The following is a 26,387-nucleotide window of genomic DNA, read 5'->3' as shown; positions in this document are numbered from 1 at the left end:
CAACTGCAGCATCTTTTATCCCTTGATCTCAGGTGTCATCTGCAGAGAACAGCCCACAGGGAGTAGGCCAGAGTTAAGTGTGATGACTCACATTGAAGGAGAGAGGAGATAGCACTCAGTTTTCACCTTGGAAGAGTCAAGGCTCACTCCTATAACAGCAATAAGTTTTTTTTCCTTGTTCTGAATAAGACAAATCCAACAAAAGGAAGTGAGATTAGAGCAGGAACTTTCAAAATGACATTATTACAGATCTCAGATGAGACCACTTCAAGATGAGTTTCTTGTGTCTCACAAATTAAAATTTAATCCATCTTGCCCAAACTCATTATTAGCATTCACACTGCAGCATTATGTGATTCTTCATCTTAACTACTTATTTTCTTTTTACCCTTTTTAGCCTTGGACTGAAACAATGTTTAAGTCAAAAGCTTATTTAGAAAATACTTACAAAACAAGAAAGCAGATGAAGCACAGTCTTCACATATTATAGCTTTAAAAAAAAGCCAAAAAGCCCCAGGTACATTTGTATACCAAATAATTGTAGCGCTGAGAATGTGAAGTGAAACTGCTGCAATTGCCTTGCAGTTTTAAGTTAAATTTAACAAAGTAAAACAGAACAAAAGTGTGGCTTCTAGAAAGATTCCAGATGTTAAAAACGCTTAGTAAATTCAGACCCCTACTTTGTTAGATGCACCAAATCTATTGGCCCAGGAACATGAGGCATAACTGTGGTTGTAGACTGTTTGTAAGAACAAAACTCATCTCTTCCCCATTACTACTGCAGCATGACCACACAAATCTTTAGTCTCCTGTAACACAAGGAAAATATTCCTGCACTTCAGACATTCATTTCTGCTTTGAAAATACCCAACACTACAGTTAGCTGTAGTTCAGCGAGCACTATTTATTACAGATAGAGTCTTATTAACATGGGGTTTCAGAATATCTTATGTTCAGCCTGATACACCCAGCAAGCTGGTACTCATAAGCTGGGCAGACTTAGCAACACTTGCTCAGGGCACTCACCACTTCCTTGTGAGACAAGCAACCAAGAGTTGCTTGTTGTAGGTAGGTGCCACTGGCACAGCTTTGCACTGAGACGCTCTCTTTAAAGAAGCTGACTGCAGGCAGGAGTGAAATTCATAGCCCACCTTTAGGACATATGTCCACAAGCCATGAAATTCAGTGCATGGACAAAATTCATGGATTGAGGCCCCCACCACAAAATGAATGCCACAGACATGAGCATGGGATATCTGGTCACTTTTATCATTATCAGTATATATCAAGACAAATTCATTTAACTGATTAGAAAGTGTTTGAAGCAAGAGATCAAGAACTAGTCTGAAACTACAGCACAAGACTGTGCTAGACTGAAATGGAATACTCCCCTCCCTTAAAGGATATTTACTTTGAGACAAGTGAAGCAGTCATGACCACTACCTCCACTTCAGAGAAATACAAGAGTTTGCATTACTACAAAGATCCAATAGGCTGCACAGGGAGGAATTAAGGGAAAAGAAGTCTTACATACGTTGAGGGAATGCCAAAGCTAAGAGCCTCATGCACACATATTGGCATAATCATGTTTAAAAATTAAAATAAGGGGCTTGTTAACTAGTACTTAATATGTCTGCTGAATTGCATTCTGGTTTCAAGTGTTAAACCTATTCCTGCTTGGAAACTCATAATGCACTGTACAGATCATTCTCTTAGGAAGCAGTAAACCCTGGAAGTTTTAAACTCTTGCAGTACAAGCACACCTCAGACTTACCTTACCATTTAGATGAGTGGATTATAGTTCTCTACATGTTGACCAATATGACCAATTGATTTTTAAACTACTTTGGACAGGGGTTGTGTTTGAGAGTACAAGGTGGTGTCCTGTTTGGATGTTTGGGTTTTTTTTGAAGCACTACCTAACAAATAACTGACAGTGGGACACAAGACCATGTAGCAGCTCAGGCTAAGTTAGCTGACAGCTCTGTCTCATCTCCCTCCCTTCACACATGATCACCAGTGCTCTAGTGACATGAGAAGTCATCTCAGACAGGTTTGTTGTAACAACACTCCACACTACAAGAATGACTCAGGAGCCATCCAGATCAACTCTGCTGTTCCAGTACCTCATAGCTTTTAGCATTGCTCTAATGCAGTCTGTTCACCAGTGTATGAAAAGTTCCTAAAGCTCTGCCAGCCACAATCTCCCAACTCCCTGTCGAACCATCCCCTATTTTGTCTCCCTAAAGGGAAGTCTGACTTTTACCTCAACATTGATGATCTTCTACAAACATGTTCAGAGTTCATAGCATGTGGATGTTCTTCGTCTGATATGGTAAACAAATTGCAGAAAATAGCTTCTGTTCATGCCCAGAGGATCTTTTCTCATTGAAAAAAAAGAACAAACAGGACTACAGCAAATCACCTGTGCCTACAGGGATGTCAGGTTGTGGTGGTTTAAGCTCTGCTTTATCCACTCCAGCCAGCTTATAAGTGCTTACAGCTATTTAGTAAAAAACAAATCCCACCAAAAAAAAACCCCAAAAAGCCAAAACAAAACAACAAAAAAAACCCATTCAAAAATTCATTCCACTCACTGTTACTGCAGGTATTAACTGAAGTCAGAAGATTCACAGAAGTAGAGTGTAATAAGATGTTTATTAAAAGTGCTTTCAGTTATGTTAAGAGCTATAGTCTAATACCTCTTTTAAAAAAGGCATCTCATTAAAAAAAATAGCTTAAAAACCATTCTGATCACTGTGATTACAGACACATGACCCGCAGTGCTCTATGAAATGTTAGACCAGCTTTGTTGATTGGGATACAGTAATCTTCAAGTCCAGGATCCACAGTGTCTAGTGTAGAGGAAGAACTGCTGGGAGCTCCAGAAAAGACACCTGCAGGTACCTGGAATAGAAATGAAGTGACTACAGATATTGGTTTCAGATTTGTCAGCTGAACTATCACCTGATTGTGCAATACATTGGAGAAGAGAAGCATTATCCTGCAACATTGCAGACAAAGCTGTTATCCAATGCATCTGCATACTTCTGGATTAATCACTTTTTTGGTCAGAAAATTTTCTCCTCAGGGGGCTGATGGAGGTTTCTGTTTCAGAACTAGAAGCTGACAACTATGAGAGAGCTACAGCAGTCACAGCCCAAGGTGGAAAACCAGAGTTATCCTGTGCTTACAACTATCCAAGACACTGGCATACTGGTTACTTACTTTGTGTGCTTATACTTCTGCTTAATAGCTTGCAGCTGGCAATGGGATGCATCAAGGCATGCTTTGTGCAGGTCAGTCAGGCAAGGCGCTATCTCACTTAATGAATATCCAGTAAATGCAGCAAGTGTTTCTGGCTGGTAGGATGAGAAAAACCAGTGTTACTCTATTGTAGCCAGCAGTCATCTAGAAGATGGGTTTCCCATGGAAGCAGAAACTCTCTTCACTACATCAGAGCTCACTCTAGATTCTTTAAGCATGAAAAATACTCAATTGTATTGTGCCATCAGTTTCACTCTAGGTCTTCCTTGGTGCCATGAAGTCTGACAAGCTCCTTCTGCTCTAAGCATATGCATCCATTACATCTCTTCTGGATCTTACTCTGTACTAAAGCTACTCCTCCAACATACAGCTGGAAGATCTACCAAGGCTTGTGGTAAAGCAGCCACAATTACATAGCAGTATAATCACTCAAGTAGACAGATTCTGTTCTTCCCTTCCTCCCAGAAAGACCCTGAATTGTATCTGGGGCTGTAGTTTTGGACATTTGTGAGGCCTTTGGTACAGCCTTGATGTACGTGAGCAAGACAGTAACATCCCTTCCGTTTCAGAGAAGAGGCATGATATTTCAGGTTTACTTAACAGTCATTTATTAGGTAGTCTCATTAACTCAAGAACAGCTACTTATCCTAGGATTTCAGCCTTCAGAACAATATACTTTGTAGCTGCTACTCCTCCTTCTCAGCTCAGTTCTAACAATAACAAAATGCTTGAGCTATTTATTAACGCACAGTTGTTGTTCTTACCCAGAAAGATCTGTTCACTGCATAGTTTGCTAAACAGTAGGCTGCTGCAGCAATTTGTGAAGGAAGGTACTTCAGAAGAGGATCAACTTGAAGGAGACTCAGCTCTGCAAGATACTGAACAAGAAAACCCAAGATTTTCAAAAAGAATCAACCTAGTTGGTACAATCAGTCCAATACAGCAAGTATTAAAGTTCAGCAATGGTCTCAGTATGATGCACAAAAGCATAAACTATGTATTTAATGAGAAGAATAAGCATTCCAGTCCTGTTGATCTTACAGAAGATCCTTTATCATGTTTCAGTGGGGACAGAAAGACCACGTTTTGCCAAAGCCTAGCCCATCTACTTTAATCTGATGTTCTGTTTCATCAGATCTGACTTGATTTTACAGGTAGAGACTCAGAAAAGTCAAGTTTCATAAAACTGACAGACACACTCTTCCCATCTGCTAAGGCTCTTGTTTATATAGGTAGACCCCACCTGGATATCAGGGATAAATGGATAGCTCTAAGAAGCACAATATGGGCTCTGTTGGAGTAGAGTCACTGTAGAACCCTATACCCTTTGCAGCAGATGGTCAGGTGTTTTACTGTAATTTTGCTGTTTCTAAGCATGGTTGCCTACTCCAGGCAACTGCTATTCAGGTATATTCTTGTGTCATTGTGGAGCAATACGCAGTAGCACCAAATCCAGGACAGACTTGCTACACAGGAACTGTTGAAAAAAGCACCAGATTTTTACCACCTAATTGCCTGGTCAGTGCATTATCCCTGACCAGACAAGACAGACCAAACCTAGGATTTCCACAAGGCATCTATCCAGAAGTCTCGGCACACAAGCCACCGCTATGAAACATGCAGTTTTAGGCCTGTTGCAGAGACAGCTTCATGAAATGCACTTCTTCCCCCTCAGTCCCAGAAGGCAGATAGTCCATACCCTTGCAAAGTTCTCTGTCCTCATACAGATTCCACACCTCTGAATATACTGAAGGAGGAACTGGTTGATGGTCGGGGCTGTTAGGTCAAAACCCAGCACTTTGAGAAGCAAGTGCTCCATTCTTAGCAGCTGCTTCTTTGTGTAGGTATCATCTGTTATATAGACAAATTCATCCACATCTGGTGGATAGATCTCTTCATACTTCCTGAAAAAGGGATAGAGAGACCAGATTTGTCAGCTTTGAAGTTATAGTAAAAGAAATCTTTGCGCTGGACCCACATCAGGATGAGAACATGACATTACAAAAATTGTGGAAAGCTCTAATTTTAGTTGTTCCTCCAGGCTAGCTAACGATTTAGTTTCAAACTTGGGCAAATATGCTTAGAGGAACTCCAAGTAATCAGTCTAGATAGACATACACTCACATTGTTAGCTCTTAACAGCAAGCTTTCAGTGGGGAACTCTCAGTAATACAGCACACTCCAAACACTCCTGCACCCCTAAGCTATGTTGCTTACTCTGTCTAGTTAGACCAGTTAAAGGCCAACTGTAGATTGCAACTGAGTCCATTACAGCCTTACAGGCTGGCAGTTTAACACCATATTGCTTCTGCTCCTGTCTTAATGCTTACAAGCTTTCCCCACTACAGTTCTTCACATTCAACATTAAATGTTTAATATTAATAGTACCAAAGGAGCCTATGTTGCTTATCTTGAGACATCATGAAAAGCTACCTACTAATTCAAATTACACTACAAGACTAAGCCCAAAAATAGGCTTCCAATCACCAAGATTTCAGAAGATGAAACACTTACGCAGCCAGAAGAATTGCCGCTGTTCCTACAAGCTGTAACTTCCCTCTGAGAACAGACATGCAGGAAAGAAACCTGTCCAGGAAGTTCACTGCCAAGTACAAAGTCTCTGTCCGAAGTTTATACTCTTCCCCTACTTCCACCAGCCAGTCTACCAGGATAGCACGCATCCCTGTTGTGATATCTGGCTGCTTCTTCATGTAGTAAGGCTTGGGCCTAAATCTTAGCTGTTTGGAAAGAGTAGAAGAATCAGGATGATCACTCTGAAGAGAACCATGGATGGCTGAGCTGATGAATATTCTTTACACTTACACTAAAGGAGCAGGGGTTGTCCCACTCTTAATAACTGTAAGTACTAACTACAATGATTGTGCTAGTGGTAATTATTCCCAGCTAGTGGCATCTCTAGAAAGTAGTATTTCTACAGTGAAAAGACAAATTGAAGCTTTGGTGTTAGCAGGAGAATAGTAAAACACTTCCTGCACTATGGACAGCCTTTGACATCAGTTGAGTCATTCAGAAGGACCTGAAAATGAACCAATCAGATTTTCCCCATTCTTCCCATCAGGAGACTGCACTTCACTGCTCTGACACAGGAAGGTAGGAAAAAGTACTGCTATAGCCAGAGAGCTATCAGTGAGATCACATCAAACTGCTTTAGCACTTTTTCATCATTCTACTCCAATTTGCAAGAAGTCTTCATACCTAACAGTCAAGAGATGCTCCCATCAGGAATTAACAGGGATGCATTAATCCTTAAAGAACTTATCACTGACTACATGCTGCCTTAAGAAATGACTATTACTTTCTCTGCTTTGTAGTTCAGTGGCAGCCTTGGATCTTTGCAATTTTGCAGCCTACCACAGATACCTATAAGCTTCTCACAGCAACTTACTTCAGCCTCTCGGAGGTACTGATGAATGTCTTCTGCATACTCTCCCACAGCCAGAGTTACAACATCTTCCATGTGATCCTCTGGCTGGGATTGGAAGGATGTGTCCACTACCATAGGAGAGCCTAACAGGTAATAGGAAGCAGCAAGACATTTGTATAATTAATCTCTTGACTTTCTTTTGCTAATTTTAGCTCAGAAGTGTTGCCCCTCATGTAGACACAATCCAAGTTAGCTTCTAGTGTTATTTATTGTCACATAAGCTACTCACTAGCTTACAATTCACAACTCATAACCACCCTACATGTGGCTGTGCTATGGACATCATCTGAGTAGTAACAGGAGTTACCTGAACTCAGGTCCAGCAGCCGGTGAATACTGGATGTCATTGCACTGGTATCCAGTTCACAGTGGCTTAATTCCAGCTCTTCAGACACTTGGCAGCTGTAGTTTTCTTTATCTTCTGGATCATCTATGTAGATAGCAAAACCTTGCTTTGACACAGCACTGACCATGCAGTTGGGCACTTCATCTTTTCTAGATGAAGGGATGGTGTTTTCAAAGCCAGAGAAGCGCTTGATAACAGCAGCACCCTGAAGAAGAGCACACAGTAACGCTGCGGGAGGGCAACTCAGGAGGAAAACAGAGTGTGTCACTTGTTTGCAAAAAGAAAATCACCTTCCTTGTGTAACAGAAACCAATAACAAAAGTTCATGGGAAAAGCCACCAACTACATTTGATGCCTCTGAAGTTGATGCCACTTGTCGCTGTCTTGCTGTGACAGACTCCTCACAGAAAGAATTAAGATTAGTAAAAGTCAGGAAACCAGGGGAGCAGCACCATATTCAGTGCCTCCCACTAAGGAGAACGTGGGTGCTGCTCAGTTCCAATGGGGCTGGGAAGTGCAGTCTGCACATTCAGCTCTGGCAAGGAGCAGTTGCAAGTGCAGCAAGTTAACAAAAGTGCTCAAGCACTGCCATGGATTTAGGAAGGACTGCACCAGCAAGAAGGCACTTCAAGTAGAGTTTGAGTATCAAACTGAAGTCTGAATTTTTGAGCTTAAGCATTGCAACCCCTAGAACTACATGTGACCAGGCTACAATCCTTCACACCATCTTCTGCCAGTAAGCCACGAGCTGAGTTAGAGGCTTTACACAGCCAAAACCAAGAAGAGTTTTTGTACCTATACCAGCTGCTATTTTAGGTCAGAAAAGTAACATTATCCCTGCCCCACCAGCAGACTCCAAGGGGCTCAAGGTACAGAAAAGCAGAAAAACGACAGGTCATTAACTTGAACTTCTTGAAGGCTCTGGCACCCTGAACTGAGCACGGCTAGCCACACACCAATGAGAGCTTTGGCTCAGTGGACAGCCCTTCCTTAAACCATCCCCTACACTGTGGAGGGTAAGCGGTCGAGTAGTATCCCTTCCTTCCAGGATGAATTATTTACGCAGAGTACTTCCACGGGGAGACACCCGCAGGTTAGGACTGAGCGGTTACGAACAGGGTTTCTCGGGAAACTCACGCTTAAGAACTGGAGTCCGAGTCACCTTCTCACCCCGCCACGCCGGGCCTTTGCCGGCAGCCTCGAGGCAGGTGCGTGCACCGCTCATGCCGGCGGCTGCCAGCCCAGGGCCGCGGAGCTCGGCCGGCCTCTGCGGGCAGGGGGGCGGCAGTGCTGCCGGCAGCGGGGCTCACCTGGCCGCCGGGCCGCTGCTGCTGCCCGTTCTCCGTCAGCACCCCCAGCACGGCCCGGCCGCCGCTGCTGCGGAGGGCAGCGGGGCAGGACTCCCGCCGCCCCGCACGGCTCTTCTCTCCAGTGCGATGCATCGCCCCGACGTCGGTACCTTTCGGAGGAACGAAAAAATCCACAGAAATAAAACGCAGTCGTGGGGGGGGAAAAAAAATTAAAAATCCTTCGAACGACCACAAGTGCGCCCCTAGCAACCCCTTCCCCCCGCCCGCCCCGCAGGATAACGGGTGGCCCACCGCGCTGCCCGGCTCCGCTCGCCACCGACCCACGGAAGGGATCGGCCGCCCTGCGCCGCCCAGGCCGCCCGCCGGCCCTAGGTAGGCGCGGCCGCTGGAGGCGGTGGCTGTTGGCCGCGGCCGGTTGGGAGCCCGGCGGCTCAAGCCCCGGCGCGCCGCCCCGCCAGCCCCGCCGGCCGCGGGTCGCCATGGTGACCCCGGCAGGGCCCGGCCCCGCGCGGGCACGGCTCGCCCCGCGCAGCGCCCGCGGAGCGCCGGCTGCCCGGGCCGCCCGGGCCCGGAGCCGCTGCGGCCGCGCACCGGCTGCGCTCCGAACGCGCGGAGCGCAAGGGTGGGATGTGCAAGCGACGGCAGCGGCTCTGTGGGAGCAGCTGGGCTTGGACTTTGATAAAGTCTGCTCTCTCTTTGATACAGGACGCGCAAAAAAAAGGAGCTTTTAGTTCGTTTAAGGGTGGGTTTGACTCCGGTGATAAGTCCAAGCCGAGGGAGATCTAGGTGCCGACCTGGCACGACTGTTGCATGGGTAAGCGGTGCTCAGCTGCCAACACGGGAAACACAGCGGTTGATTCAGTCAAACCACCAAAGTTCGTCACCAGTGATGTGGCTAGTGATGCAGGCAGCACGCGTGCTCAATTTGTGGGAAGGCTGTGGCCATGCTGGGGAACACGATTAGATTTCTGAAACGATCTTAGGAAACTAGAGAAGTGTTCGGGAAAAACAGGATGCTCCTGAAGAACAAGTGCAAGGTCAGAGCCAGTGGATGCAGAAATGCAGGATGAGGAACAGCCAGGTAGGTATCAGGAGGTTACAGTCAACCTCCACTTGAGCATGATTCACCAGGGTCATAGCTGTCCGAGCAGGAACAAACAGGAGTATGGACTGTGTGGCACATGAGCCCTCTGAAAGTCCATAGTGAAGACAAAAGAGCAAGAACTACAGCAGATGAAACCTCAGCATGAGATTTAGGTTAGATGACAGAATTGAAATACCCAGAAGAGACAGCATGGGAAATTTAAGAATTTCCCTTGTTGCAGATTTGTAAGAGCAAATTAAAGAGAATTTTGTCAAAACTGTCTGTGCCTTGGCAGTGATGATACTTCTTGAGATGCTCTCCAGGGATTGAAATGTGGAAGTTATGATCCAAAATTTGGATATATCAAGCAGGGTCTTATGCCAGAATTGGTTTTTGCAGCTCTTCTGATCCAATCTGCATTAAAGGGCTACATTTTTCTTCACACTTTTCTTACATTTATTTTTAAACAATTCACTCTGAACCCCCAAAAAGGAATTTATCATAAGGGGCAAGTGGTATATCTGAAGGTGAAAACTGTTACTTGTGTTTGATCCATTGTTCATGACACACAATTTTTCCTTTTGGATGGGAGGGGCTCCATGTCCTTGCAGCAACAGGGCTGTAAACAGGTAATTACTGTAGTGGATCTGTCACAGCTACAGGTGTAGGCAAAGACAACTCAGGAAAACAGAAGATTATGCTGTATATCCATGCTCTTTCTTTAATTTCTAACCCCCTGGTTTGCACAAGGAACACTTCACTTGGGGGCAGTTATTTAAACATTTTTATGCCCAGTTTTAATTCCTGAAAATAAATTAGTCTAGTTGCCAGCCTTTGAAATCAAATATTAGCCTAAGTGGAACTTTAAACACTCCTTACCCTTTTGTTTTGATGGGATTACCAAATTCATCTTCAGTCTGTGAGCATTCTTTATATCCAAGTACCCATCATATCTTTATTCCATTTAGACATAACTTAGGAACCTCAGCTAGCCAACTGATGACTTATTCATATTTTTATGTATGAGCAGCAGATGGCTATCCTCACTAGCCATATTGTGCATTAATGTAGCTGAAACGCCTCTCAAATGCTTTTAATGAGGTTATCTAAGCACCAGTTTCTCAGGAACTCTTTGAAACAGCCCAGTATGGATTAGTACCTGAGGGAGGCAAGTGAGCTTAGCCAGCCACTACTTAATTGTAGCAACAAATCAAATAAAGCTTTGGGCCATTAGTCATTTGCTTCTGAGCTTCTCTGTGTGTTTGAGAGGAAGCTGAAGCCTTCCTGAGTGGACTCCTAGGGCTTCTTGCAGTAATCACTGTCTTATTGATGATTTCTAGGAAGACAGAGAAGTCAGAGCAATTCCTGACTTGGCAGGGATGCTTCCTTCCTCTATGCCTCTGGAAAAGATAGTGTTAAAGCACTTTGTCTTTTGTCTTGTCAGTCTTTCCTAGTTCCTTATTTCTTTCTCCTTTTTGCAGTCTTTGCTTCAAATGTTGTCCCGCTTTGGTGCTTTTTTCAGCTAAAGGGTCTTATTCCATGCTGTGGGAACAGGCGCTGGCTCCTGATTTTTTCTCTGAAAATCACTGTTAATTGCCAATTTTTACACGGCAAGCTCTGCACAGGCTTCAGTTCACAATCTGGGGCATGGATCCCTCTGCCCACAAATTAAACCACTGTCAGCTGTCCCCTTCTCTCTTCACCCTTTGAAGTATTTTTGGGTTCCTAGTGTGCTTTAATCCCTGGGCTTTCAGCTTGGCCTAAATAGTTATTTGGCCTGCAGCCTGGGAGTAGCATCTTTGCTAACAATAAAACAGTCATAGTCTTACAATTAAGTGCAAGTGTAAGATGAGAAGCAGTTCATGGAAGACTGTTAAAACTTCCCAGCCTTGCTCCCCCAAGTCTCACATTGAATTACAACATGGCACTCATATTGGAAAACCCATTCAGGAAGGTTAGACACAGTTACAATGACTTTGGCCAGGTGACATTCAGTATTTGACAAGTTTTTCCAGACCAGTTCATTGAGCAACCACACAGCAGGTCCTTGTGTGGCATAGACTTTTCTGAGGTCAGCTTTATGGCAGAGCAACAATGAAAATCCCGCTGAATAGCAAATTTGATGCATAGCTGCATAACACCCTGGAAAATGCACTGTGGGAGCAGTCTTAGAGTCAGAAAGTTTCTAAAAAGAATTATGAAGTCTTCTTGACATTGAGAGCAGTGTCTGAACTCAGTGACATGCAAGGTCCTATCAGGACCTTGTTTTATGGTCTTAAAGTAGCAAAGCAGTAGAGAATATTACTTCTTTCACATGGCTATGATTCCTTGGGTTGTGAATAGTCCCCTGGCTGCAGTGTGTTCTAATTGTCCACTAGTAAATTAATTTCACATTACTTAAGCATACATAGACTGTATCTTGGGTTTTGGTGTTTTTCTGAACCACCAAAATCAGAAAAATGGTCAAGAAGTAAGACATAAGTGCAGGGCTCAGGAGTTGTTGGCCAAGGCATACAGACAAGACCAAGACATAGTCTTGAGCCACCAACTCTCCACATACAGGGTGATAGATCACTTTGCAGTGTCTATACTGGGCATTTGAACTGTCCCAGATAGAGCCATGAGCATCCTGTTCCCTCTACATCAGGACTCTTGCTTCTGTCTTCTGTGCTTGCAGCTGTGTTGTACATGGTGTGGTTGATGCTGCGAGAAGCCTGATGCACTCTGCATCTTTATTATCCCAGTAGGTTGCCTAAGCTTGGAGCACAGCCTGCCTGCAAATCCCATTGTCCTCATGCTGGATAATACAGGGACCCTTCAGAAACAATCCTTTGCCACTCTGTCTCATGTGTGATAATAGGCAGAGTTCACTTCAGGGAGCAGTGGAACCTACCAGTGTAACACAGAGCACCAGCTGATGCCCACAGCAGGGAAGCAAAGCCTAAAGCCTTGAACAGCTGCAAGGTTTTCCCCTTTGGGGTTGCAACAGTCCTAACCAGAAGACTATTGTGCATCAGAGAGTTAGCAATCCATGAGGAGTGTCAGCCTGAGCAGGCTGTGCTGCCCTGTGCTGCATGTACAGCTTGTCCTTCAGGATAAACTCAGCAGGGTGATGGTAACAGAGGAGCCCACAGGCAGCTCCCACTCCGTGTTTCCAATTACACCACCTGTGTGGCCTTGGCATTATCTTAAAGAAGAGCAGCAAGTTCTCGTGTGAACATACAATCATTTGACAACAGATATGATGAATACGTTATTTTTTGTCTAAGAAAATTCTATAAGAGGTCTCAAAACCAAAATGTTAGGGAATCTAACAGGATGGGACCTGTACCATATGCCCTGAGTAGAGGTCTGTGAGATGCTGCATGGCTCAGGACTCCCACCATCTGAAGGGATGTAAAATTACATATATTCTTTCTGTCCTTGTGTTAGCTCCAGAAAATGGTGGTTTTAGCAGTAGCTTGTGAAGTCTGAGTGCCTTTCTTACTGGATCATAAGGTATACTGAAGTAGCCTTGGTGCTTTATACTACAACTTAGCAGCAGAATAGCCTAAAGTTGACCACAAATATGTTTCTGAATCAAGTGGTGTAAAAGGTGACAAATAAAACTCCAAAGATTTCCAGCTTTGGGGTTGCTTCTCCACAGCAGTCTGCTCTGGCTAGCTTTGTGACTATGTAGGATGCCCAGTACCACTGCAGTTACTCCCATTTCACTCTGAAGTACAAGAAAATGAGCTTTTCAGTATCAAAACAATAATAGAACATAAACTATAACCTTTAGTGCTGCATCACTGAAGAGAAAACATCAAACTTAAAATGAAACATTTCTGCTAACCATGTTTTATTCCCTTACAAGCTTCTCTGAATTGTAAAACAGCTGATATCAAGATTTAGCACTCTGCATGTTTTAAATTAATGTCCTGCACAGAACATTAATATCTCAACTCTGTTTTTCATTTCAGAACTACACAGGAAAACACCCGTAACTTTGACAGAACCTTGAAACGGTACTGCATAATTCAGAAGCAGCCATTTCTGAATTCTTCAAATCACTCTCTTTAATAACTATCTAGCTCCACTGCCAGGTTTTTCTGCCAGGTATTGCTGAAGTGAATGCCAAAATGTCCTTGTTGTATAATAGGTCTTTTCTCAGTCAGGCCCCTAATTTATGGTCCCTATACTTATGGCATCTATTACTCATCTGTTATTGACAAGTACTGCTTATTTCTACTTAGAAGCTTGACAGTTGAAAAGTTTCAAACGAAACTCATGTTCGGACTTGGTGATCCTGTGGAAGCTGACTCCTGGGGACTGTTTCTCTGGTTACAAAGCACAAACAAGTTCTCAGAGTGCAGCATCTGGACAGAGAGCCAACTGTATCCTGGGTTGCATCCAAAGCAGGGTGGCCACTAGGGTGAGGGAGGAACTCCGCTCCTCTTCTCTGCTCTGGTGAGATCTCACCTGCAGTGCTGTATCCAGCTCTGGGGTCCCCACACACACAGCACAGGAAGCATGTGGATCTGTTGGAGCAAGTCAGAAGATGCCACCAAGTTGATCAGAGGAATGAAGCACCTCTCCTATGAAGAAAGGCTGAGAGAATTTGAATTCTTCAGCCTGGAAAAGAGAAGGTGTGATCTAATTGCGACCTTCCAGTACATGAAGGGAAGTTACAGGAAAGATGGAGAGACATTATTTATGAGAGTATATAGTGACAGGAGAAAGGGGAATGGGTTCAAACTGAAAGAGAGTAGGTTTAGATTAGATATTAGAAAAAAATTCTTTACTGTGAGGGTGGTAAGACATGGGCACAAATTACTGGAAGAAGTTGTGAATGTCCCAGCCACAGAGGTGTTCAAGGCCAGGCTGGATTGGGCAGCCTGGTCTGGTGGAATTGTCCCTTCTCATGTCAGGGGGATTGGAACTAGATGATCTTCAAGATCCCCTTCCAATACAAACCACTCTAACATTAAAAGAACAATTAATTTGTTGCTATCTGTTCTATTTGTTTATGTTAGTAATTCAAACGTAGTGGTGTGTATATATAAAGCATATGAGTTGTGCATGACTAGTTGAAGATCAACTATCTGTAACAAAAAATTTTAGTAATAAAACAAAATTTATAGCAATAGCATCAGTAATATTGGAAAATAGTTTTTACATTTGTTTGGAAAAAGAGGTGCAATGATCAGCATCTATAGTGTTATGAAGGCAAAGGCTATTCATAAAGGCTGCAGCTCAGCAAAACAAAATCTTAGAACAAAAACAATGCATGTTTTGGTTTTGGAGGAAATTATCAAAATTACAACTATTTATCAGAATGAGTCATGGCTAGTAACTGTTGCTTTGCATGCAAGATTTGGCATTGCCGGAATCTGGCAATGTTTTAACTAAACTGGAAGAGTCGTTGTCCTCTGAATTCTGTGCCTTACACATTAAGTACATGACTACATGCCACCATGCATGGGTGAAAGGAGAGATTAGACAAAGGATGGCTTAACAGAGCCATTGCCAGGTGGACTCATGTCCCTGGCACTCTTTCTCCTGCTTTCCCTAGAAGTCAGTGATTAGACTCATTAAAACTGTTGGATGAGCTCCAAGATGAGACATCAGACCATCCATGTGGATTCCATAACCTGTGAAGCAAATAGGCTGTACTGTACTGATCATACCTGGAGCACTGCAGTCTTGCTGTTTTCAAACTAAAGAAAAAGAACAGTGCACTTTACCACAATATATATAATCCTGGCTAATATACCAGTATTATTAGCCCTTTGGCCAGCACAGTGTGTTGAAAGAGGAAACAGAAGTAGCCAAACTCTTCCATTACTTGACAAGTTCCTCTGCCTTTTTTCTTTGGTTTAATTGGAATACCTTGTGATTTCTTCACAGTGTAGTGGAGAAATTTTAGTTGGCTCTTGATTATCTGAGTAGATTAGTTAATGATGCTTGCTCACTGCAATTACACTTTGCCATTGCAATTATCTGAACTCTGCTGTTTCAAGTAACCTATTATGTGTCTGTGTTCATAATTACAGCATATTGTTTGTAGGAGATGTATGCACAGCACTGCTTATGTGCATACACAGCAGCTGCTATTTAAAGTAGCTGAGCTCCTATGTTCTTATTGCTTGCTGCATGCTTTGCTAGTGACAAATGATAGCCATTTTTCTCTACCACAGCAAGAAGAGAGATTAAAACTCCAGATACCAATCTGATCTCACAGATCACAGCTTGTCTGTGTAACCCGTTTCATGTTATAGCTGATAGCAGTAAAAGGTCTTTCATCAGTCTTGTTTATTTATGTCTGTGATTCACAGTGATGATGACTTATAGAACTCCTGTAATTGCAAGTGTATACCTCTCACGAAAATGCAATGCAGAGCTGCAAAAATGACCTTGTTGGAGGGAGAGATATTAAAAGTCTAGTGTGAATAAAGAAATCCAAACAATAGGATAATCCAATTACTAAATATAGAACAAATCTATATATAAACAGTGGAGATGGATAATTAGTAGGGGAAAATAGAGCACATCTATTTTTACATTGTTTAAAATTTAAAAAGCCTATTCAGGTAGTCGTCTTTGCTCTTTGGATTGATAACATTAATCTTGGCTACATCTTGGAAAACTGAGAAGCTCTGAGATCACAAGAGTTTGAATTTCCAAATTCAATCCAGTGGAGAATAACGCCATAATGTAGAAAACACAATGATTTTAATAGGGAAAACCCAGTGCCTGCATATTAAAAAGGGGTTAAAAATGTAGCAAGGGATGCAGAACAGGATAAATGCTAGGAAAAAAAATGTGGAGGTTTTTTGTATAAAAAATTTAAAAGGGCCATATAGGAAGAGATTTAAATATCTTAACATCTTATTAAGCAGAAGACAGAAAGATGACAGGATTGCATTAGGATTCCCCTGGGAAGAAGATACCAAGCCTGCAAAGCCCATTTATTCTCGCAGATATTGAGATAATAAGATTCAGTGACAGGTACCTGAAAACAGTCAGATTCCAATTAGACATAAAGCAAACGTTTGTAACATGACCTATTACAGCAAGCCCCCAGGGGAAAGCAGGATGTCTTTCAAGGTTTTCAGTATGCCTTTAGTTAAGATGTATGTCATCCAAAAACATTCTTGCTACTGGACCGTATTCTGGAGTAAGTGGGGAAAAATTATTTTGTTATGCTAATAGGAAGCTCAGTGAGATGATGTAATAGACCTTCGGCTATTTAAGACGAAAACAAGTCTTCTCTGAAAATAAGCTCCTGCAGAGCTGTGTTTGGGCTATAGCATCACTGACTGAATGGCCCCATAAGCTTTCACCTGCATGTCTTTAGTTACCTGATTCCTTATGCTGAAAGCAGCTCTTTCCTCACAAAACATAGTAACAAACTCTTTCCTCCCCTCTTACTCTGGACAGTGAAGAGGTTGGTGTCTGTTCTGTTCTGCAGTTGCTGCCTTTTCCCTGTTTTCATCCTTCCCTACTTTCCCAGAAAGCCGACCCATGTTGTGTTCTCAGGTAGTTAATTGCCTATCTATTGGTTGTCTCTAAAGACTGGGAAAACTTTACCTCTGATACCCTCCTGAGAAGAGATAGACATCTGAGAGGTGAGCAAACTGTAGCATTTTAGAATCCTGTAAGAATTTGTTAGCCAGAAAAAAAATACCATTTTATCTCTAGCTCACAGACTACCACTGGACTACTGATAAGATAGTGAGAAAAAAATGTCTTTATTGAAAAAGAATATACTATCAGAGACAGTACTTACAGACCTCTCTTTCATTTCATAAATTTAGGTTTCCTTTTAGTGTCTAGTATTCAGATTGCTTTTTTAATATTTTTATATGTGCTAAGTGCCAAAAGAGTAAAGAGCTTTTATTTTTTTTATAAACTTTTCAGGATTTCAGATCTTATTTTCTGAGAGCAATGCATGGTGGCCCTCTTCCAGCATGTATTTGGTGCACTGCAGGGGCCTTTATACCTGATTCTTGCAATGATCTCAGCACCAGGGTGAAAGAGATATAGAATCCCATTGTTTTAGGGTGAATAAGGAAGCCTTTGGAGCTAGATACCCCAAAACAAGACATAAATGTCACTGTTTTCCTCTTCTCCTGTAAGAAATGTCTCCTTCTTGTTCATTTAATGTCAGTATTCCTTTAATCGTGAAGATGAGTTACTATGTGATTGTACAGAATACCTTTTCTAGATTCTCTGTGCACTGACCTTAATCAACCCAAGATATAATATTTAAAAAGCTATTTCAATCAGTAAAATGTATTAACTCCTTTACTGATTCTAAAAATTAGGTATTCAATCTATCTTGCAGCATTACAATTGCTTATCTGTTATGATACACTTAATAAATAAAAATGCATAAAGTGAAATAGGAAGGAGTTTCAAAGTTTTCTGAAATGAAAATATTCCAAAATTAAATACATGGAGAACTGTACATATGAATTTTCATTGAAATAATATGATTTTGTTTGGGCTAGTTTCAACCAAGCTTCTGGAAGCTTTATATAAAAGTCAGAGCAAACAGCCATTCAGTTTGCATTTGCAGGGAACTGTGGTTACAATAAGCTATTAGCAATGCTAGGACTTTCAAGGGTCATGAATCACAAAGTCACAAAATCACTTAGGTTGTGAAGGAGCTCTTGAGCTTGTCTAGTTCAAGACCCTTGCTCAAGCATGGTCAGCTACAGTAAGTTTCCTGCCTTCTGCCCAGCTGGGTTTGAATTATCTCTGCAGATGGAGACTCCGCAGCTTCTCTTAGCAATGTGTTACAATGTTTGACCACTTTCACAGTAAAAAAAAAGTCCTTTCTTGTGATCAGGTGGAATTTCCTGTGTTTCAGTTTATGCCTGCTGCCTCTTGTCCTGTTATGGAAGAGGAGCCTGGCTCCCTCTTCTTTGTTCTCTCCCATCAAATTTTTATACTCATAGGTGAGATTCCCCCAAGGTTTCTCTTCCCAAGGCTGAACATTCACAGCTCTCTCAGCCTTTCTTCATCTGTCAGATGTTCCAGTCCCTTAATCATCTTCGTAGCCCTGTTTGGACTCACTCCAGAAATCTGTACCTTGTACTGAGGATCCCAGAACTGGTCCAAGTGTGGCATCACCAATGCTAAGTGAAGAGGACAGATCACCTTCCTCAACCTGCTGGAAATGTTCTATATAATGCAGCCCAGGCAGCCACTGGCCACCCTGGCATCAAGAGCACATGGTTGCTTTGGGGTAACCCTGCTGTCTATCAGGACCCCAAGATTGTTCCCTGTCAAGCTGCTCCCCACTTAGTAAGGTCCCAGCATATGCTTGTTTCCCTCCACATGCAGGATTTGGCATTTCCCTGTACTGAACTTTATGAGGCTTTTGTCAGCCCATTTCTTCATCCTGCTGAGGTCTTTCTGAAGGGCAGCACACCAATTCTCTGTATCAGTCACTTCTTCCTAGTTTGTATTTTGCAAACTTGCTAAGGGTGCACTCTTCCCATCATCCAGGTTATTAATGAGGATGTTAAAAACAGGGTTAGCCTCAGTACTGACCTCTGGTAGTGATTTGCCTCCGTCTGGACTTTGTGACAGTGACTACAGTCCTTTAAGCCTGCCATTTCAGCCAGTTTTCAATCCACCTCCTTGTGATAGAGTTGCCATTTCTTATATCTCCACAATCAATCCTGAAGGCTGCATGGATATGGCACATGCGAACAACCCTCTCGTAGGTTCACGTTTTTAAATACACCTGTGATTGCTGTCCTACAGCATTGTAATAAACTTATCTATTTAGCTATTTGGGAACTAAAGTGATTCTCAGAACCACCTGGATGTCTTCAAATCAAACTATATAAAAATGTTACAGTACAAAGTGCTAAAGGGTTTGTAAGCATTGAGCAGGGTACTTCATAGTAGAGAACAGTATGATTCTTGAGAGCCAATAAATTATTTTTCATTCACTGTCTACATAAAAACAACTCTTCTTCAGAAAGTCAGATCAAAGTTTTAAAATGTAATATAAAGTTCTTACAAGAATATGAAAATAGGTAATAATAAGAAGATATTAATAAGTACATGACAGTCTTTCTAGCAGATCAGTGGTTCATCTAGTTGAACAGCCTACCTCAGGCAAGGACCAACACTTCAGAAAAATAGGAAGTTTCTTTCAAGTGCCCATTATGTGGCTATAGAAATTGCTGCATCCTCATTAAATTCCAGATTTCTGGTCATGATAGTGATCAGTGGCATATAAATCAGAGAAAATGTTCTTGTAGTCCAGATATGAAAAGTATAGTATGTCTTACTTGAAAAACTATTGTCTCTTAATGACAAGAGGAATTTATGTTCTCTTGCAAGTAAAGGGAACATCTCATTTTAAACTTGATGCCTAAAGACTGAAAACCTGAGTCACCCTCAGGAGGTCTCTTTCTCCCTCCTTTGGCTATAGACAGAGTCTCTCAGCAGGTTATGTGAGATGAATACAATCTCTTGTGGTTATTTTGTATCTGGAAACATATGAATATCTAATTTTTTCAAATTCTAAAACTAAACTCTCAGACTGTGATATCTGATGGTAATAAGTAATATGTATTCGGTGTTTAAAAATTATACTGTTATTATTTTCCCATGTGGGAATGCTATTTCTGCTTCTATTGGTATGTCTAGTTTTGTCTTTGACTTCAGCAAGCTTTTCATGCTCTTTATACTTTTTAACAGGTCAAAGACGACTAATAGCTTGCCCTGTGTACCCAGAAAGTCCAGTGTCTCTGGATTTTTACACTGTGAAAGATTTGACAGTATTTGGCCGAACTTCTCCCTCTAACATGTTAATGGAGTCATGTTGCTTGTCACAAATATCCCACTCACTTCTTTTAGACATTCACATGTAGCCATCCAAGGCTTTTGCAGAACTCCAAGTAATGTCAGAGTCATGCTGGGAGTGCAATTAACTATTCTTTATTTTTGTTTATTGCCATTGAAAAGTTGTGCTCAAGATGTGCTCAGACAGAAGGGAAAAACACCCTTTCAAAGTATTAATTACAGATTTTATTAAAAGCATACAAAAGACTTGAAGCATAACCAAACAATCACTGTTCTCTCACCCTAGGAGAAGGGAGAAGAAAGAATTCCAGTGGCAAGGAGCTTAGTTGCTTTTGACAAGAAGGGAAACACAGGCCTCCTAATTAACAATGCAGTTAAAGAAGGGTGAGCAGGTTGTTGCCAAATGTAACCCCAGGGAAAACTGCAACTGCTGTAATCAGGGGAGTTATTTAACCAGTCAGTAAAAACAGGCTGAAACAAATGAGGCCCTGAATAACTGTGGTCTGAGAACAGGGAGTTACCAAGGAACGTGGTTCTCCCTCAGTCCTGAGGAGCTCGGGCACTGCAGCAGGTACTGGAAGGAGGGTGTGCTGTGTTGCATGGGCAGTGTTGGGCACTGAGCTTGGACCTCATCCCTGAGAAGTAAGAGAAACACCAAACTGAACATGTTGAAACACTATTAATATCTAAAGGGAAACAATGGTCTAAAACTTCTCAGGTATTGATCCGAGTCAACTTCTAGGCTACCAGGTGTTGAAATGGGCTGCACCATTTTAGATTTTGTAATGAATCTCAGGAAATTTGTGTCTTCAGCTAACCATAGCTGGAGAAAAAAATAAGGTTTCCCAGCTGTTTATTTATTGATTGATTTATTGATTTATCGAGTCTTTATTGAGTCAGGACTTCATCGAAGAGCTAGTGGGCCCTTTTCACAACATTGTCAGCATCTCTCAGTGTCTCCAAAAAAAAGGAAAGAAAATCACTTTCACAAATCTCAATCCAAAAGTGATTGGGCATGCCTCAAAAAGGCAAAACTTTACTGTCTATGCCTTGGCTGATATTTAGAAGGATACCAGAAAATGCCCCAGATTTAGAGCTTGCCTGGGTTACCCTGGGCCACTCAGTGTTAAGTAACTCAATGTCAATGTTGAGTCCAGTTCTGTGTGCACTGTATGGTGAGAGACATGGAGCTGACACTGATAATGGTCAGCTAAATATGGGTTTACTTTTTTCTTCCCCATCCATATTAGATTATCCAGAACATCTGCCACAGCCTCATACAGGCTCATAGGCTCATTGTTGATGTCTTGATATCAGATGGATCTGTGACAAAAGGCGGTTAAAATAAAGCAGTGGTTACATATTTGAAGAATACCGAATACTGTTGGTTGGGGTACCAATTAAAATCTTAGTGCTTATAAACAATTTCTTTCTTAGCTTCAGAAATATTATTGTGTTGAACCTTAGAGCCAGCTCCAGGTAATATGTGACCAGATTTTGGATTCTTTGGTACTCCTTCTAGTAATGAGGAGGTGGTTGTGTGAGTAAGATTACCAGTACCAACAAGGATTTTGAGGACTTGGAGTGACATATCATAGCATTTCTCTAAAACTGCCTTTTTGATTAGCTTTGAAGTAGTCTTCTCAAATTGTGCTATCAAGAAATCCAGCCAATACTTTTTGTGTGATGGCAGCCGAAGTAACAAGTAACATAAAGGTGAATCTGGAATTGAAATGGTTTGCTGCTTTTGGTTATCTGAGTACCTGTGTCCATGCTGAAGTCTCTTTGTGGACACAAAAGATCAGTTTCCAAGCAGATTCCCCACCATGAAAGACACTTTTGAAATTAGTGTGCACATCCACCAGGTGTGAGTCACTGTGCTGAGAGCTACTTGTCCCTCTCTTGTTTTTACAGGTGTAGCAACTACCTGGTTACACCAATGCAAATGAGTAGAGGATGACATCCAGCAAATATGACTGACCTAATTTTCTCATCCACACAAGTAGAAAGCAATCAGTGGAAACAACTAGATTTATAGTTGTGAAAAAAAGCATTGAAGGCAAATGAAAGATCTGACCTAGCTGCAAAATCAGCCTGTAAATTCATCAGTAAACTCTTTGGGTTTTCTCTTCCTTAGAAAATAATTAGAAGCAAGGTTCCTAGGTATCAGGGGCAATGATAGAGCAATTAAAATGCCAGAAATTTTATCACTGTATAGTGCTTGCCATAAAGGCTGTCCCCATGAGGTCCAGCTGCTTATGGGTCTTTGTTCATAGGGCTGGGGGATCCACAGTCTCCAGGCAGGGCAGTAGCCTTATCATACACCTTTGGCTACTGACTCATAATAAACTTCACCTCCACATGCCACAGGCTTTGCTGCAGCATGGAGAAGATGCAGAGATCATAGGGAAATGGGGCAAACATCAGATCAGCATAAAACCATAGAAATGGCTAGCAGCAGACAGTTCCAGCTGAGCTGGGTGTTCAGTTACTGTTATTTAGGCTTTCTGTGAAGCAAATACTGGGTAAGAGACAACTTCAACATCATATAATCCACACAGCTTTTAACTGAAGGATGGTAGCAATGGCACCTTCTCACAGCACACATCAATCTCATCTATAAGTACTTCCATCATTGCAGAACACAGTTACATCTGTCTCCTAAAATAATATTATTTTGTTGAGTGATGAATGACATTGTGAAATATTACCTATAATCAACATCCATTATGGCAAAGCTCATTACATTTCTGACAAATCTAGTGCTGACAGCACTTTAATTTTGTTTTATTGCCTTCTTTTATCTACACAATTTCTATCTCTGGTTTACAGTTAATAATGAAAGACAGTAGAACTGCACTGTGCTTGAGAATCAGAAAAATAAGTAATCATCTTTTTAAAAGTCCCTGACTTAGGCCATAGGAACAGCGGGTACTAAACAATGCACTCATTTAAAAGGTGATTAAAGTTTAATAAAACTGTCAAGTGAAATAAACCAATCTCCTTGCAAAATATTCTGTTTCCCAGGTGCCTGGACTTCAGCTGTTAAAAAATTCTATTTCCACAGTCTGTTTAAATGTGTAGCAGACTAATGTTGTGACTGCCAAGACACAATTCAGTTTTTTTGCATGATCTGTTGAGACTTGCTAATAAGGCTGCTAAAACAACATATTCAGAAGCCGCTATAACAAGTACTATGTAGGGTAAATGCACTTTTACTTAATTAATTGCTAAAAACATTCTTATCTCTCACTGTTCAAGTTAGATATTGGAGCCTGGTCTTTCACCCCAGGCTTCATAGATGCGATTCTCCATCTATCCTGTCATCTGCAAATGTCCAAACTATGTTGCTATCTGTCTGACTTGATGGAGCTTTGCAGCATTTTTTCCATATGCATATGATTATACAAAATCCAAGGTAGTAAGAAATCAAACACATGCATATGGATATAAAATCTATAGTCCCTAAAATCAGTAGTCCCCACAATCATCTGAAACAACTTCATATCACAAGACTCTATTAAACTTTAGAAATTGGTTGTTATTAGTGGATTACTAATTATTAATTGATTTGCTATGCAGTACCTGAGGTAACATTTTATGATTTTTTTAAAGGTTGTATTCTCTGTAGAGCTGTAGGTGAGTTAATAGAGAATGATTCATCAGTGACATATTCCCGTGATTCCGCCCGACATGTCAGTGCATGCCCTGCACGTCAGACCTTTCCTCTGCATTCTCCAGTGGCCTGTCTGAAGAAAACAGCTCAAACAACAAACTGAGTTTCTTGAAGGTCAGGATGTTCCTGAGGGACTCACAGTTACAAGAACATCACCATGTTCTTTAATGAGAACATCCCCTTGCCTCTCACAAGGTTTTGCTGTGCAAAGCACATCAGCTCCCTGACTCAGGAGCAACCCTGATCAACAGCTTAGGTTCATAAAATTCCTAGTGCTGGTGGTGACAATGCTGAAGTAATAAGCAGAAGAAGGAACTCTAGTTTAATGACCTGGGTCACAAAGGGCTCTATGCTCATTTTGATTTCTCTATGTTAAACATGTCTTTCTGAAAAAGTTGTATTTAGCAAAAGTTGAGATTTTTATGCTAGGAGTGCTGTCTAGACCAAGAATGGTCACCCTTTAATTCTTGATCTGCACTGTCTCAATGGCCCAGAACAGTCCTCAGGCCCCCCATAGGGCTGAGAGTGCTACTGAGATTATTTGAATTCTCCATGGTGAGAAAAAGCAAACCACCATGTCCTGCTAAGACTGCCATCACTAATTCGCCCAGTGGAATCTTACCCTGTAAAATGAACTGCTAGAATGCTGGGAGAGCTGTTGCCTACAAATTGGTCCCAAAGCTTACAGGAGATTCTGATATGCAGCTTGCAGGGTCAGGATCTTTTGGCTACCCATGTTCTTGAACAATTTGTTTCTGCTTTTCTTCCCCCTAGGAGATAGATCTTTTAGATAGACAGGTATAGGAATTGTTGTACACTATTTTTCTCCTGCAAATCTTTCACTGCTGGATTGCCAGGAGGATGAAGCAAACTGCCCTGGCCTCATGTTGGCTCAATACACCTCCTTAATCCACAACCTCACACATATGGCATTCTCTCAGACCACCTTTTGCTGATTTGAAGGAAGACAAAGGATACCATCTTTCCCTCTTGTGCTTTTATCACTGTTGGAACAAAGGGGTTTATTCTTGTTATCTCCCTCTGGTGAGCAAAAAAAGATAAACCACAGGACTTAGAAACTCAAAGAAAAGCTGAGAAATGTAACTAAAAAGGAAAACAAAGAGCTGGCTGCTGCAAGGCACTGCAGGAAGTCAAAGCTGGTGGGGTGCCCCATGCACAGCATCCTCTCTGGGCCTAATGGATGAAGCTAATGTGAGAAGAAAGTAGCAAAAAGATGATAAGGATGTTTGTCTCCAGTGCTCTTTGTTCTCTGTTTTAGCATTTACCAGGCACCTTCGCTGCTCATCAAATCTGTAACTAGATTTTTAAAAAATATCTATAGCTTTTTTGTTACTACTAAAAAGATTTGCTCAGTCTATTTCAAAGAAATTGTTACTGCACCTGAAGCTCTGTGTAGATTTTAGCCCTACTGCTGTAAGAATCAAAATATCTGGTCTTCTAATCTGCAGTGTGTTTTACTAATAGACTGCAACATCTTTGTAATCCAAGACCAGAGTACAGCAGTGACAGCCACACATTTCTTCAGTTCCACAGCAAATTGTAGCACTGCTGATGTTAGCTGCTGAGAATGCTTCCACCTGATGTGCAATCCTGCTAATTAGGACTAGTGTACACATCAACTAGTCTTTGACTTGTAGACACTCATACCAAAACCAAATACATGGGAAGCATCTCCCACTGGTAACAGCTTCTCTAAGAAGTCTTTCATAAATGGCTCTTTAAAAGCTGCCTTCTCTATGTGCCTATTGACATTTGTGTATTGATCAACATAGAATATTTATATGCAGCTTCCAGCTGATACTAATCTCAGAAGAAAAAAGTCAATGAGTGATGCATATTGTTTGTTTACTTACTGTCTCCAAGTCATAAACTGAGTGTTCTTCCAGCTTTAGCTAGAAAATGGTGAAGGATTTGTTTCATTTGTTGAAATGATAGGATTTGTTTCATTTATGAGAACACGGGACACTATTTTATAGTATAAATTTAATTTATTAACACTTGAGTTGTTTGTAAAGGTGGTGTACACCAGGAGTACTAAGGTATTACCAATGATTTTCTGGCTTACAATTTGCTTGGAGGACATACAAACAAATTCAGGGTGATGGCTAAGTGTAATTTAAGCTGTAATGCAGTCTCCTAATGAGTTTATGTCTACTCTGTGCAATGATGACTGCTGAAACAGATAACACTGACACATCTAGAAAACTAAAGCAATAGAAAAGATGGTATCACCGCATTATTCATTATTTTTATGCCTTTTTCCAAAGGAACCAAACTAGAGGGAAAAAATGGAGATAAGCAGGGTTTCGAAATCATTTTGGCAATGATAATAACATACTTATTTAGGACACTTCATTCAAAAAAGTTTTGCACCCAGAGATTTTAATTAACTGCATATACCAGACAAAGGAATCACAGAAAATCAG

The 26,387-nt window shown here is 41.6% G+C and overlaps 1 protein-coding gene across 1 annotated transcript; it reads right to left on the bottom strand.

The window, feature by feature from the left end:
• Positions 1 to 2,639: 2,639 nt before the first annotated feature.
• Positions 2,640 to 8,821, bottom strand: CCNA1 (cyclin A1). The gene is made up of 9 exons (XM_053970321.1): positions 8,660 to 8,821; positions 8,369 to 8,517; positions 7,020 to 7,263; positions 6,674 to 6,795; positions 5,782 to 6,005; positions 4,967 to 5,171; positions 4,032 to 4,145; positions 3,229 to 3,362; positions 2,640 to 2,907 (listed from the first exon to the last, which is right to left on the bottom strand). Exons 2-9 carry the CDS (start codon positions 8,498 to 8,500, stop codon positions 2,856 to 2,858), a joined length of 1,227 nt encoding a protein of 408 aa, XP_053826296.1. The 5' UTR covers positions 8,501 to 8,517; positions 8,660 to 8,821; the 3' UTR covers positions 2,640 to 2,855.
• Positions 8,822 to 26,387: the final 17,566 nt, after the last annotated feature.

This window comes from Vidua macroura, chromosome 2, assembly GCF_024509145.1.
Source record: "Vidua macroura isolate BioBank_ID:100142 chromosome 2, ASM2450914v1, whole genome shotgun sequence".
Taxonomy (NCBI): Eukaryota; Metazoa; Chordata; class Aves; order Passeriformes; family Viduidae; genus Vidua; species Vidua macroura.
Note: the sequence above shows the minus strand (reverse complement) of the source record. Positions and strands in the feature narration are given on the sequence as shown.